Genomic DNA, 13,026 nt, shown 5'->3' on the forward strand with positions numbered 1-13,026 from the left:
GCTAGACTTATAACATGTACAGTACACATGTTTCTACTATAGCATTCTACTGTACTGCGTCGATATACACTATATAATAAAGCTTTTACGACAAAGGGCAGAAATGACATTAAGCTAATCAGCATGCAATAAAAAGGCTTTTTTTCCTCATTGTCATTATCTCTCAGTTGAAACAACAGATGTGACCAGGTGGTTTCCCTGACAACTAGCCAGTTCGTTCCATCCTGAAATGACACCAAGAGTCAGTGGGAAGACAGACTTTACTCTCCCAGACAGTTGGCATTTCAGCTCCAAGCTCCCCTCTCCTGATAGCCGAGGAAGACACGCCACCTGTCTCTCGACACAGACAGATGTAACACGGCACTGGAGTGAACCTGATCCAGGAAACGATGGAGAGAGACAGAAGGGTGGAGAGGCATTGATATGACTAGAGGCTTGTACAGACACAGAGAAAACCACTTCTCTGACAGAAACCCTTTTTAAATGAGCTCCCGATGGAGTTGTCACAGCGTAGGTGCAGCAGAGGAGAAGAGGCGGTATGGTAAAGAGGGGTATGAACAGCAACCGGGCAAAATTTGAGCTGAGGAGAAATTATGTGTTCCTTCTTTTTCTTTGTCTGTCAAGTCATTCATATTCTAATTCTGAGCTACATTTCAGCTGGCAGACGCCACATACTGTAGAGCTCTGAGTAAAGCCCTGCAAGGATGGGTAACATCACAGGAGCGTTAGACAATTTCCCATGACAGCCAAGGTGCTGCCGACAACATATCTTTTGATTTGGGGTAGGGGGGTCAATGGTTGGTCATCCTGTTTCAGCTCAATTACCACTGAGAGTCTGAAGCATGGCAGATGGCTACATAAACTGAGTTTGATGAAAATTTTATGTTGTGTTGTGAAGGTAGGAGGGACTGACAGTGACAACCAGAGGCTGAGAAGAAGTAGGATGGCACATCCCCCACTGGGCTCTGATCTGAATCCTTCTTCCCAAAGCTTTCCAGATGTTACAACAAACCCTGCATGGTTCACCCTGTCCTGAGAGAGGTATGGCTCTGGGCTGTGGAAAACATCATCCTTACCTTTCACAGCCTAGCCTGCTGAAAGTACATGAAATACGGAAAGTGAGGTGTCTATAAAATACAAACATTATGCACAAAAAGGGAATAGCTTTTAAATGAAAGGGTAACGTACAAGAGGAAACATAAACAACATACTGTGAAATAATGCAATGCAAACAATAGCAGTGAAAATGGAAGTGGGGCATGTATCTCTCTCTATGTACATTTGCATTCAACTTTGATGCTCTGATTTGAACTTTCACCAACTGTTAGCGATTTTAGAATTTGAGTAAGTTTTGTTATTTATCCATGACCTGAAACTTTTCCCTAAGTTTAAAGTGATACTAACATAAAAATCTATGTTTTGAGTTTCAAACACTCACCTTCTGTAGACTTGAAAGGTTGCTGTAGTGAAGGTTAAAAAAGGGGATGAGTATTTGACATTCAAAATATATTGAGTGCAGTATGAGTTTAACCATTTAAAAAAAAAATCTAATTTGTATTTTTGTAGCCTAAACTTTATTCTTCGCTCACCATCCCAAATGTCCAATTTATGATCGTCGGATGTGGAAGAACTTGATTTCCTCTTATAGCGTCTACTTTAAAAGGGATGTGATTCCGAGTGTGGGCTCATTTCAGAAAGTGTTTGCTGTACACACAAATAATAACATTTCAAAAAACATGGTTCCATTCATGCATTCTTTTTTAGAGAAATACAAAGCAGACAACATTCTCAGAAGTGATCTGATAAAATATACATACGAAATGTTTCTGTTCACTGGGAAAGGAAAGAAATGAGTTTGTGTGCTCTTGTGTTGTGAGCCTGAGGACACTTAGCTTCTTTTACAGAGAACAAAACACCTAACCTTAGAAGTCACCACAGTTAACCTTAAAAGGGGAACTCCAGAAATTGAGTATTGTAATTCCATAAAGTGGGGGGGGACTTGTGAGAGACAGATTAAAAAAAGAATGGTTAAATTTGGTATATTTTGTGACGAAAAGAGAGCTGAGCCAGAAGGCAAAGCTCTCGATCTACCGGTCAGTTTTCGTTCCTACCCTCACCTATGGTCATGAAGGATGGGTCATGCCCGAAAGAACGAGATCCAGGGTACAAGCGGCCAAAATGGGTTTCCTCAGGAGGGTGGCTGGCGTCTCCCTTAGAGATAGGGTGAGAAGCTCAGTCATCCGTGAGGAGCTCGGAGTAGAGCCGCTGCTCCTTCGCGTTGAAAGGAGCCAGTTGAGGTGGTTCAGGCATCTGGTAAGGATGCCCCCTGGACGCCTCCCTAGGGAGGTGTTCCAGGCACGTCCAGCTGGGAGGAGGCCTCGGGGAAGACCCAGGACTAGGTGGAGGGATTATATCTCCAACCTGGCCTGGGAATGCCTCGGGATCCCACAGTCAGAGCTGGTTAATGTGGCTCGGGAAAGGGAAGTTTGGGGTCCCCTGCTGGAGCTGCTCCCCCCGCGACCCGACACCGGATAAGTGGAAGAAGATGGATGGATGGATAAATTTGGTGCAGTGAAGGCCATGATAGTCTCTCGTATGGGTCAAGTTCCGAAAACTCCCTACTATTCCCATAATGCAACTCAATAGTATCTTTCCATCTCCACTACTCCAGTTTGCAATGCAGGTTTTCTGTCAAATATGATAAGTCTCAAGCCTAACTCAAGACAACCTTGAGGACATCATCATGTAAGACATTACATTTTTTTTGACAGGCTGAGTAGTCTTTGCCATGACTATTAAGTTTACCTGCATGTGTGAAATTGGTGAAGTGCCCCTTTAATACAAATGTAACGATGTTGTTAAACACTTCTCTTAATAATAATTCCATTTACTAATCAAAACTTCAGTAAAACATGGAGTTAATCTACAAATACACCTTTCCACATTTTCTATGGCCTCCATGAAACAAAAAAGAAATAGAAATCTCTTTCAGTCACAGACATATGCATTTTTTGGAATTGATACTCCAATTTCTTCCTTTTGGTTATTGTGTGGAGAACAACATTTTCAACAATAATTTGCAACAGAAGTAATGCGATTCCATGTTAAGTGTGAAATGCTATTACAGTGCTTTGAGCAAGTGAGCCTGACAGATTAGTATGGAGTGGAAAGTATAGGGCCCTGCAGCAAGGGAATGAAAGTGCTATAAGACCAAGCTTGCTTTAACTATCCATGCTCCATCATTAACCTCTTAACCCATCTCATTTATTTATCTTTGTGATCTGCGATCTCACCCTGTGGTTTACCTCTATCCGTTAAACAGCTCACCTCCAATCGCAGCTCCTGTTTTTTTTGCCGCTCGCTTTTCTTCCTTTTCTTCCCTCTACGTATTCAAATCTTATCCCTTAGGTATTTCTGAGCTCTTTTCTATGATTTTTCCTTTTAATTTTGTTTCACATATTTTATTTTCAAAAGAATTTGGAGAGACACTGAGAGAGCACTTATTGCTTTAAGAAATCACTTAAGAGTGCATTTTACAAAGCTGCTGATGTGAATAATATGAGACTCTTGTAAGGGTCATGGTAAATTGTGCTATTGTGGCTCAGATCAGAGACAATTCAGGCTTATTTGTATTTTCATCCTCTTTTCAACAGTTATTTTGAGATCAATATTTAATCTTTGGTAAATCCATTGCAGATGAATCAGACCTGACAGGCGGTATAGACACAAGGCTCCACTAAATCACACCAGAATTTTAAATTTATTGGGAGAATCTTTCAGGGAGTATAGATGGAAGTGTGTGTGGGTCGTGTGCAGTGCAGTTTGAACCAAAACAGCCTGCAGATACATTACAAGTCCAGCCCTCACCCTTATACTTCACCATCACCATTACTACTCCACACATGTCACAATTTGCTAGTCAAAACATCAGCATCGTTTTCCTCCTACCCATATTTCTTTCTCAACCTTAGAGTGTACAAGAGTCTGTGTCACACGGTGGTGTGAGGTCCTGTTTTACCAGCAAAAAAAGTATTTCCATTGTTAAAAAATGTAAGTTCTACACAATGACTCATTTACTCATTTAATTTTACTAATTTATTTAAAATTAAACAGGTTACTACTGCACAGCAAAAAAAGTACTAAAAACTAAATTTTCCTCCAGTCGGTCACACCCACGATTCCTTTCCTTTGTCCTCCTTGCTCCCTGCATCTGTCTCACATCAACCTTTAGCAAGCACAGAACACTATCCTGTGGCCAATCTTGAGCTGTGGAGGGGGTGTGGTCCAGTCAGTCACAGTTGCTGGTCATCACCTTGATTCCCAGTCCAACATACAATGAACAAAACACAGCAAATCCAGAAAACCATGCAAATTACGACTGTTAAAACCTGCAACACATCTAACAATAAAACCAAATGCAAACTAGACAAAGACTAATACAACTCAAACTGACCAATTAACCAAAACATGCAATGTTTGGATCAAAATCAAAAGCTGCTTAAAGTCACATTCTGACATCTGCATCCATGCTACTAGGGCTGGGCGATATGGAGAAAATCAGATATCACGATATTTTTGATCAAATACCTCGGCGATATTTATAATACCTCGATCGGTTGACAGTTGGTGCTTTAACAAAATATCTTCACACTTAGATTTTAGATAATCATCAGTAATGTGGACATAATGTCTAAGTGGGGAAAAGACAAAAAATAATAGAACAGCTAGAACAGTCTGGTAAGTTCAGAAGAGTACATCACTTTACTGTAATGCAGCCTTTAAAACCAGTAAAAGACAACACTTATGTCATATCACAATATTACGATATCCAAAATTGAAGACGATATCTAATCCCATATCACGATATCGATATAATATTGATATATTGCCCAGCCCTACATGCTACTATCTATGCTGCACTCATGCACAGCAGTGTGCTTAGCTTAATGCTAACATCTACATGCTAACTTACTCACAAAGACAATGTTAACATGGTGATATTTTTCCATGTTTACCATGTCCACCATCTCAGTTGAGCGCGTTAGCAAAACAACATTTTCTTATCTGCACTAAACACAAATAACAGCTGGGGCTGATGGGACTTCCTTTAGTTTTGTAGGGATTTGTTCAAAAACTAATTATCGGACAAATTTAAACCTTGACCTGATAATGGTTATTACAATTCATCCTGTGGGGAACATGGATGTTTGTACTAAATATCATGGCAACCCATGCAATAGTTGTTTTAACATTTCACTCAAAACCACAAATTTCAACCTCATGTTGGCGCTAGATGAAAAGTCTAGGGAACACATAGGTCAGTAGGCTTCATCATCTGGCGACAATGAATGTCTGTACAAAATTTCATTGCAATCAATCAGTAGTTGTTAAGATATTTCAGTCTGGGCCAAAGTGGTGGACCAAATAACATTGGCTTCCCTGAAACCACTACTTTGTCATACTGCATGAGTTGTTTCAAGAAACTTGATGACTGAACTTTTTTTTTTATACACCTCATTCATTTAATTAGTTTGCAGGCTGAGATGCACAGACATGGGTTAGCTTGCTGGTTGCATGAACTTTGCTGAAGGGTCAGTTGTCGACCCGTAGATAATGACAGCACAGGTAATTTTATGGTAAACTGCTTTTTTAATGTTCCAGTCCACACTGAGACCTTTATCACCTCTGCCCTCATTTACCACTTTATCACTACGTCATCACACTCAGCACTCAGAAACAACCCCCATTATCACCCCTTCAACCGTGGGAAGCTGTTGAAGGGGTGCTGTCCTACTTTTATCACCTCTGAATACCCTCCAACCCTGTGAACCTAAGGTGTTTTATAAGGCCACCAAATTAGCTTGCCCTTATAGCTTAGAGTCAGAGCCTGCTGAACTGGCAAATTACATTTGCATTGCTCTATTAATATAAGTGTCAAACAGCAATTTCATTCTTTCCCCTTACTTGCCAGCCAATTGTATTCCATCTCTCAATTTAATTTAGTTTGATTCAATTCAACATGCTTGATTGGCATGGATGTCATTAAAAAAACATTTGCCACTAAGTGTCTAAGAGGAATGAGCTTAAATGACAAGAGATGAAACAATAAATCAGCACAAAACTGATTTGTGGCTGATCCACTGGTATAAGGCACATGCGCTGGGTTAGAGTCTGGCCAGGGACCTTTGTTGCATAGCGTCCTCATTTCTCTCTTGTTATGTTTCCTGTCACTCTCTCGTGAAACTTCAAAGCCAAAAAGCTAAAGATAATCTAACAAGTCAGTTCAAGCTGAGATATTAAGTGTTTTTAAGCAGTGCTGATCTTTCATATCATCACCAGCTCAAAAAAAAGGGTTGTTTAGTTTGTATATGCATGCATTTAGAATGAGATTGAATTAATGTATTATAATTGGATAGCAGACCAATTTATTCTGGCATACATTGACTGGTCTTCTTCTGTGACTGGTTCTCTTGTTCTTTAATTGCAATTGGAGAGTGGTTCTGGATCACTTTTCTTTGTTAATTGAAGAATCAATCATTTGTCTTTTATCTGTTTTTGTTCATGATTCAGACAGATAAGGTTTGTTATTTGATTTTAGTTTGATATTTCCCTGAATAGCTTTTGGCAATGTTTTGTTATAACTATTTCATATTGGGCTATTCAATGACTTCAGATTAATTGATTACATTTGATTTACATAAAAAGGCATCTCACAGTCATTTGTATGACTTGTTTAGTCTCTATAGATCACTTGGTTACAGCACAATGTTCCTTATCTTTGATATTACATTTTGTATCTACCACACACACTTTTCATATTGCTGTGGGGATCTAGAGCTCTTACAAAATCTCTCTCAGGTCCCAAAGGTGGGTCATGGAAAGATTAAAATGGGCGTTAAACCCAGAGTTATTTATATAATTTGTGTCAAGCTCTTACCTCAAAGCAGACTTTAGAGTTGAGAAAAAAACAGTAGCAGCATGAGCAGTATGAGCAGCATGAATAATCAGAAAGTGAGAGGGAGCTTGACAGATTGCAAAGACCACTTTACTTGTTTGAATGTAGATGGTGATTATAAGAGCCCTTGCCCAAGTATCAGTTCATAATGATCAGTTGGTGGCAATAAAAAACTTAATTGCTTTGCCTGAATTAACACAATACTCTATTTAAGTCAGAAGCACTTAGGTCAAGGGAGATTGGACCATTCAGAGAAAATAGTGAATATGCAGTTATTTTTTGCAGAAAAGGTTTTGCTCTTTACTGTGTTCCATGAATAAGAAGTCAAACAAACAGCCAAAACCTCCAGACATATTTTGTTTGTTGTAATACTGAATTACTCTTAGAACATTGGAAACAAGTAAAGAACAGCATGCTGCTGCTGCTGCTGCTGCTGCTGCTGTTGCTGCTGCTGAATATAGGCCTTGATCTTGAAGATTATGGTGGAAAACTTAAATGAAATAGCTGGAAGGTGCTCTGAACATGAAACATGAAAAACTATGGCACTTCTCATCTATCACAACTTAGGGTGTAATGCAATAGAAGAGTTAAAAAATATATATATTTGCGCTTAAACTTAAGTGAATTTTCTTCCGATAGATAGGTATCTGTAGTATCTATCAAGGGACCTACGGGGAACATGTGGCAAAACTTTAAGAAAAAAGTCTCCAGGAAACATTTGAAATCCAGTTCTACAGACAGGAAATCATGTCTCTTTAATGACTCATAGCCATCAATGAACACAAAACAACAACCAACAAGCACAGCAACAGCCTTGTAAGAAGCAAGCAACATGAACTTTATTGATGGCTGGATAATAAAAGTGTTTACCGAAGCCATCATTCAGAGGCAGCGCAGCAGATCAAGAGCTCCCATCAATTAAACCACACACAGCCACAAACAATTGCACTTGAACGTCCAACTCCATGTATGTCACAGCAGGCATGCATGGTCTCAGACTGCTTCCTTCTAATTTAGCCAAACCCAACTGCTCTCCACTTTCTTTTTTCTTTTTCTCTCTCACACAAAAACACTATTATTCACAGAGATACACAGAAACATGATTACTGCAGACACCATCTTGTTACTTACTTCTACTAAGGAGCTGCAGGTTGCGGACCTCTTCTCTGACTTGCAGCTGGAGGACTTGTTGAAGGACCTCCTGCCTCAACGTCTCCTGGATGATTCCCATCCTCTCTAGCTTCTCCCCATTTAAACGCAGTAACGCCCGTCCTGCCAGGAGGAGTATATGGATTAAGTTTTTCCACTAATAACACACAATTATTATAACCATAAGGGCTAAGTAATTTCACTTCTCCAATGTATATTTGTCATTCAGTCAACCAGATGGTAAGATAATTTCATAAAGAATTACATACTAATAAAGTTGCAATAAAGATGGAAGATAATTTCCAATCATCCCCTTTATTTATACTTATTATGTATCTCAGCGTTAGGTGTCCCTCCCCACAAAAAAAGTATCCAGGTTCAAAACAAGGGGTTTACACACATCCTATGTGCATGTAGGGTTTCTCGCACACTTTAAGCACATGCATATGCATGCATATGCATTCATGTTTAACTGTAGAGTAAGAGGCTGGTATGACTGTAACGCTAGTTATTGTTAGCGTTAACTATTAACTCGTCGTTATTACATACAAGTACTTTCAGGACGTGGATAGAGTAAGAGCACAGTGACAGCTTCGACTGTGTAACTTGGTCTACTTTAATGACACTTTTCAAGCGTAGGACAACTCAAGACTCATAACAAAACGTGCTTCATCATCTCAACATCATATCCCGCCGCCAACCTAACTGTTACTGATGTTAGATAGCTCCCTTGTTAACTCAACGAACATAATACACTATAAAGCTAAAATTAATGGAAATATGTGACTGTCACGTCTTGTCCCTGTCAAGTTTCTGTGTTTAGTTGGTTTCACGTTTTCTGTTGGTTTTCCATTTCCTGTTTTATTTTGAAGGTTCTCTGTTCTCCCTTGTGCTGTCTTGTTTCCTACTTCCTGTCTTGTGTTTCCCTCCTGTTTGATTGTTGTGCCCCGCCCTAATTTGTTCCACCTGTCCCTTGTTAGTGTTCATTACCCTGTGTATTTAGTCTCTCTGTTTCTTTTGTCTGTTGTCAGATTCTACTTTCTGTTAGTGTACCTTGTGTTAGTGTGGTGTTTCCTGTTGTGTATTTCCCTATTGTGTGAAATAAATCTCTTGTTAAACTGTATTTGGGTCCAAGCCTCATCTACACTGTGACAGTGACTTATTTCAGTAACCCTAAAAAGGTCATCTGTTTATTAAATATTCTTACATTCTTCCCTTTCTTCAGATGAAATGTCCCCATTTCAATAAATCTAATTTTACGTGAGGATTGCCTAGGCATGGCTGGACTACACTACTGGCTTTACTACAGAGTTTGGAAGTTAACCCTAGGGACACACACATTTAACATACCATTACCCACAGTAAACAGATTTTACAACCAAGCAGCACTCAAACAAATGTTCAATACTTAATTACCCTACATATTCTCTCTCTCTCTCTCTCTCTCTCTCACACACACACACCTACACACAGACTCAAAATGTAGATAACGGTACACAATCATTAAAGTGTGTTTCTTGTTCCTTTATTTACAGCATCTAATAAGCATGTCTGTGGAAGGAGTGCATGAGATACGAAGAAAAAACAGAACAAAAGAGAAAAAGACAAGAGAACGTAAATGAAAGGAGAATATCGTCTTAAGACCTTTGTCCCTTATCTGAGCCCATGAAATATACATATCCTTACTGTAAAAGAGTCAGAAGTCATAATTCATAAAAACAGGCTGGAGAGTGGAGAACAGATTTATGTATGTAAATATAGTGTGATAGACTGAGACAGGTCTGTTGTGACCCTTTGTGTACCCAGGACTGGGCTAAGTGCCTCTTTAACCAGCTGTAAAAACTAACGCCACATGCCCCAAGCCATAGTGTTCACAACAACTTGACCTCAGCAACATAGAAAAGTTGTATAGTAATAGTTACAGTAGTAATCAGCCCTTTGCCCATGATATAATACAACACAACAATACTGTCACGAAAAAAATATTTGGGTTTGTGTAATGTCCGTTGTCCGTATGAGCCTAAGGGCCTGGGTTATGCTCTAAAATAATTTTACACTGAAGCATTGAGCATTGAACGTTTAGAAAGATCTGTATTGAACTCAATCTCTCAGAGTGGTTCTGAAGTGGGAGTCAAATGTTGGTTATCATGACAGTACTTTTCTGTACCAGTTTCCTCTGTGTACAGGGATTAAGGCTAAAGCTTTGTTAAAGTAAAGTGATTGGTACTTTGTAGGCAGCAGACAGACTACTGAACATTGTCAGTAAGCAGCAGTAATTATGATTTTCTTTTCTTTACATCCCAACTCTTTGAGATATTACTCTCACTGGAGCTAGGCAAGCCAAATGCGGACAGAACTCTCAGCCAGTCAATGCCTTACAACCAGATAGGCTAAACAGAACAGTACTACCTGAAATGTAAGCTTTTTTTTTTTTTTTTTTTTTTTTATGTTCTACGGTGAGCAAATCCATTCCATTCCGTTTGTTACATACCATTTTAACATTTATTTTGTGTATTTTTTACACACACACACACACACACACACACACACACAACAAAAAAAAAAAAAAAAAACACACACAAACACACACACACAAAAAACACACACACACACACACACACACACACACACACACACTGTTCAATCCACAAACTTCAAACCCCTCTCCCCAACTGCCCTCTGGTGTGTGCTTGCCAACAGCAGTACTAGTATGTCCTAGAAAAAACATTGCCCTTGGTCTGTGTTTGTGTGTGTGTGTGCGTGTGTATGTGTGTGTGCGTGTGTGCGTGTGTGAGTACAAATAAGACAGAGCAGATGAATGGAGCTCAAATCAATTCCCCTCAGACAGACTTAATACAGCTCCAAATAATTGCTTGCAGATAGGAAAACCTAGTGCTGTCAAAGGGAGAAAAGAGACACAAAAACAAAAACTGTTTCAATGGCTTCTCTCAATTTGGTTTCACTATAAATTGCTTATTAACGATGTCTGTGGAAAAGTGGGAAGCAGTTCTGGCTCGGCTATAGGACAATAATGACACTTAAAACCGTCTGAAAAGCAATCAGAGAGGGAGGAAGGTATAGACTTCCTTATAAAAGAACAGCCTTTAGATTAAACCTTTGATAGCTGAGCAATTCAGTCCATGCTGTCCCCAAAGCCCTATACTGTATTACATGTCTTTCAGCTTGTATATACAAGAGCACCAAGGTAATTGTGTAGCCCATAGTCACATTTGTCCATCATTCACTTTATTTCACTTTCAGTATATATTCTATATAGGCCCTACTGTATGTTCCTTCTATGTCTACATCCTAAATCTGCCTCAACTGCAATTCTAGTATAACATTGTGACTTGCAAACCGTAAAGTAGAAAATAGAATATTACTGCAAGGTGTAAATTCATACAGCAGCAGCTGGAATGCAATCCATACTGCAAGACCACATCTGTAAATGCAATCTATACAGCTTGCAGTTATGAGAAATGATTTATATATGAGCTGAGGACAGCAGGTGACAGTTTAGTGACTGTCTGACACCCGAAGACTTCGACCCTGCTGACCTACAATACGCTTGAGATTTCTCATCACAGTGAGGCCAGAATGTCAACAACAGAAAATGCATACAATAAACACCTGGTGTGAATACAAAGCCGGTGATCAGGTGTCATTATTCTGAGAACTCATCTAGTTACAGATCACAATATTTATACCAAACAGGGTCTTTAAATCACATACCGTCATGCCACCATTTTCACTGCCAAAAAAAGTGTAAGAGTGTAATCTAATGCATTAGATTTTGAATGAAGAAATAGGGCATTCATTATTTAACAAATATAAAGTTAAGGTCATAAGTAATTCAATACAATCAGGAGTTTTTGCTGCTAAATCCTTACTTCGTCTAGTAGGTTACTAGTATGTAGTTTATGATGGCTAATGTTAGCAAACTATTGATGTATGTTAGTTTCTGTGTAATTCCATTAGTGCTGTGTAACATCATTGAGCTAGTTCACTGACTTTATTGATCTTCTTTCCATGTGCGACTGTTACACTACATGTTAGCATTTACCATTATCCTGTAATTGTTACTTCTGGCCACAGTGGCCACTGTTTAGCAAAAGTTACGCAGGATCACTTTTAGAAAAAGTAATAAGGCCAGTGTGAAGATACACCTTTACAAATAAAAGTCCTGCATTCAAAATGTTTTGTAAAAGTTTCTTCAGGTTTTAAGTAGGTTTTAACTTTCCGGTACAAACTACTGCACCTATGATATACATTTAGGTAGAGTAGCGTAAATAATAATCAATTGTAGTTTATCCTTCATTTAGCATGCAAAACCTGCAAAATAACTAGTAACTGTACAACATTTCTCTCTGAAATGTATTAGTAGTAGTAGTAGTAGAAGTAGTATTAGTTGCACAAACCACAATATTCAAATAAAGTACAAATAACTAAACATTGTCAAACATAGAAGAACTGGTTTCCCACAAAACCAAAACAAATTCAACTTAAAACGTCTTTATTCAAACATTTTATGCAAGTGGGTAAGAAGGCAACTTGTTTCCAGTTTGCTTCATCAAACTTGCTTGTGTAGAAAAAGCAACCAGTGGTGTGATGGGAACTCAATTCATCACAACAAGTACATTACTGTGTGTTGTAACAGAATTATAATCACATTGCACACATAGTCTGACAGCCTATGTCATGCTTTTGACAACTGTATCTAAATCTTGTCTACTACTACTACCAACAATATTAGTAATAAAAACAGACAACAATAAAACAATAAAAGCATAGATAAAAATGTGATAAAATGAATATTTTACAACAAAAAATTATAGCATGAATCTTTACACATATTAAATATAAAAGCTTCAGAGACACTGAAGAAGCTACACTGATCTCCTCAGGCAGTTTGTTCCATTGTA

At 38.7% G+C, this 13,026-nt stretch overlaps 1 protein-coding gene across 1 annotated transcript in view; it reads right to left on the reverse strand.

Annotated features, from left to right (window-relative positions):
* samd10b (sterile alpha motif domain containing 10b) overlaps positions 1-13,026 on the reverse strand; it is a 36,250-nt gene that overhangs the window by 2,632 nt on the left and 20,592 nt on the right. The window contains exon 5 of the mRNA XM_039800428.1: positions 8,087-8,227. Coding sequence (XP_039656362.1) covers positions 8,087-8,227 — 141 coding nt within the window. The remainder of the gene's footprint in view (positions 1-8,086; positions 8,228-13,026) is intronic.

This window comes from Perca fluviatilis, chromosome 5 (genome assembly GCF_010015445.1).
Source record: "Perca fluviatilis chromosome 5, GENO_Pfluv_1.0, whole genome shotgun sequence".
NCBI lineage: Eukaryota > Metazoa > Chordata > Actinopteri > Perciformes > Percidae > Perca > Perca fluviatilis.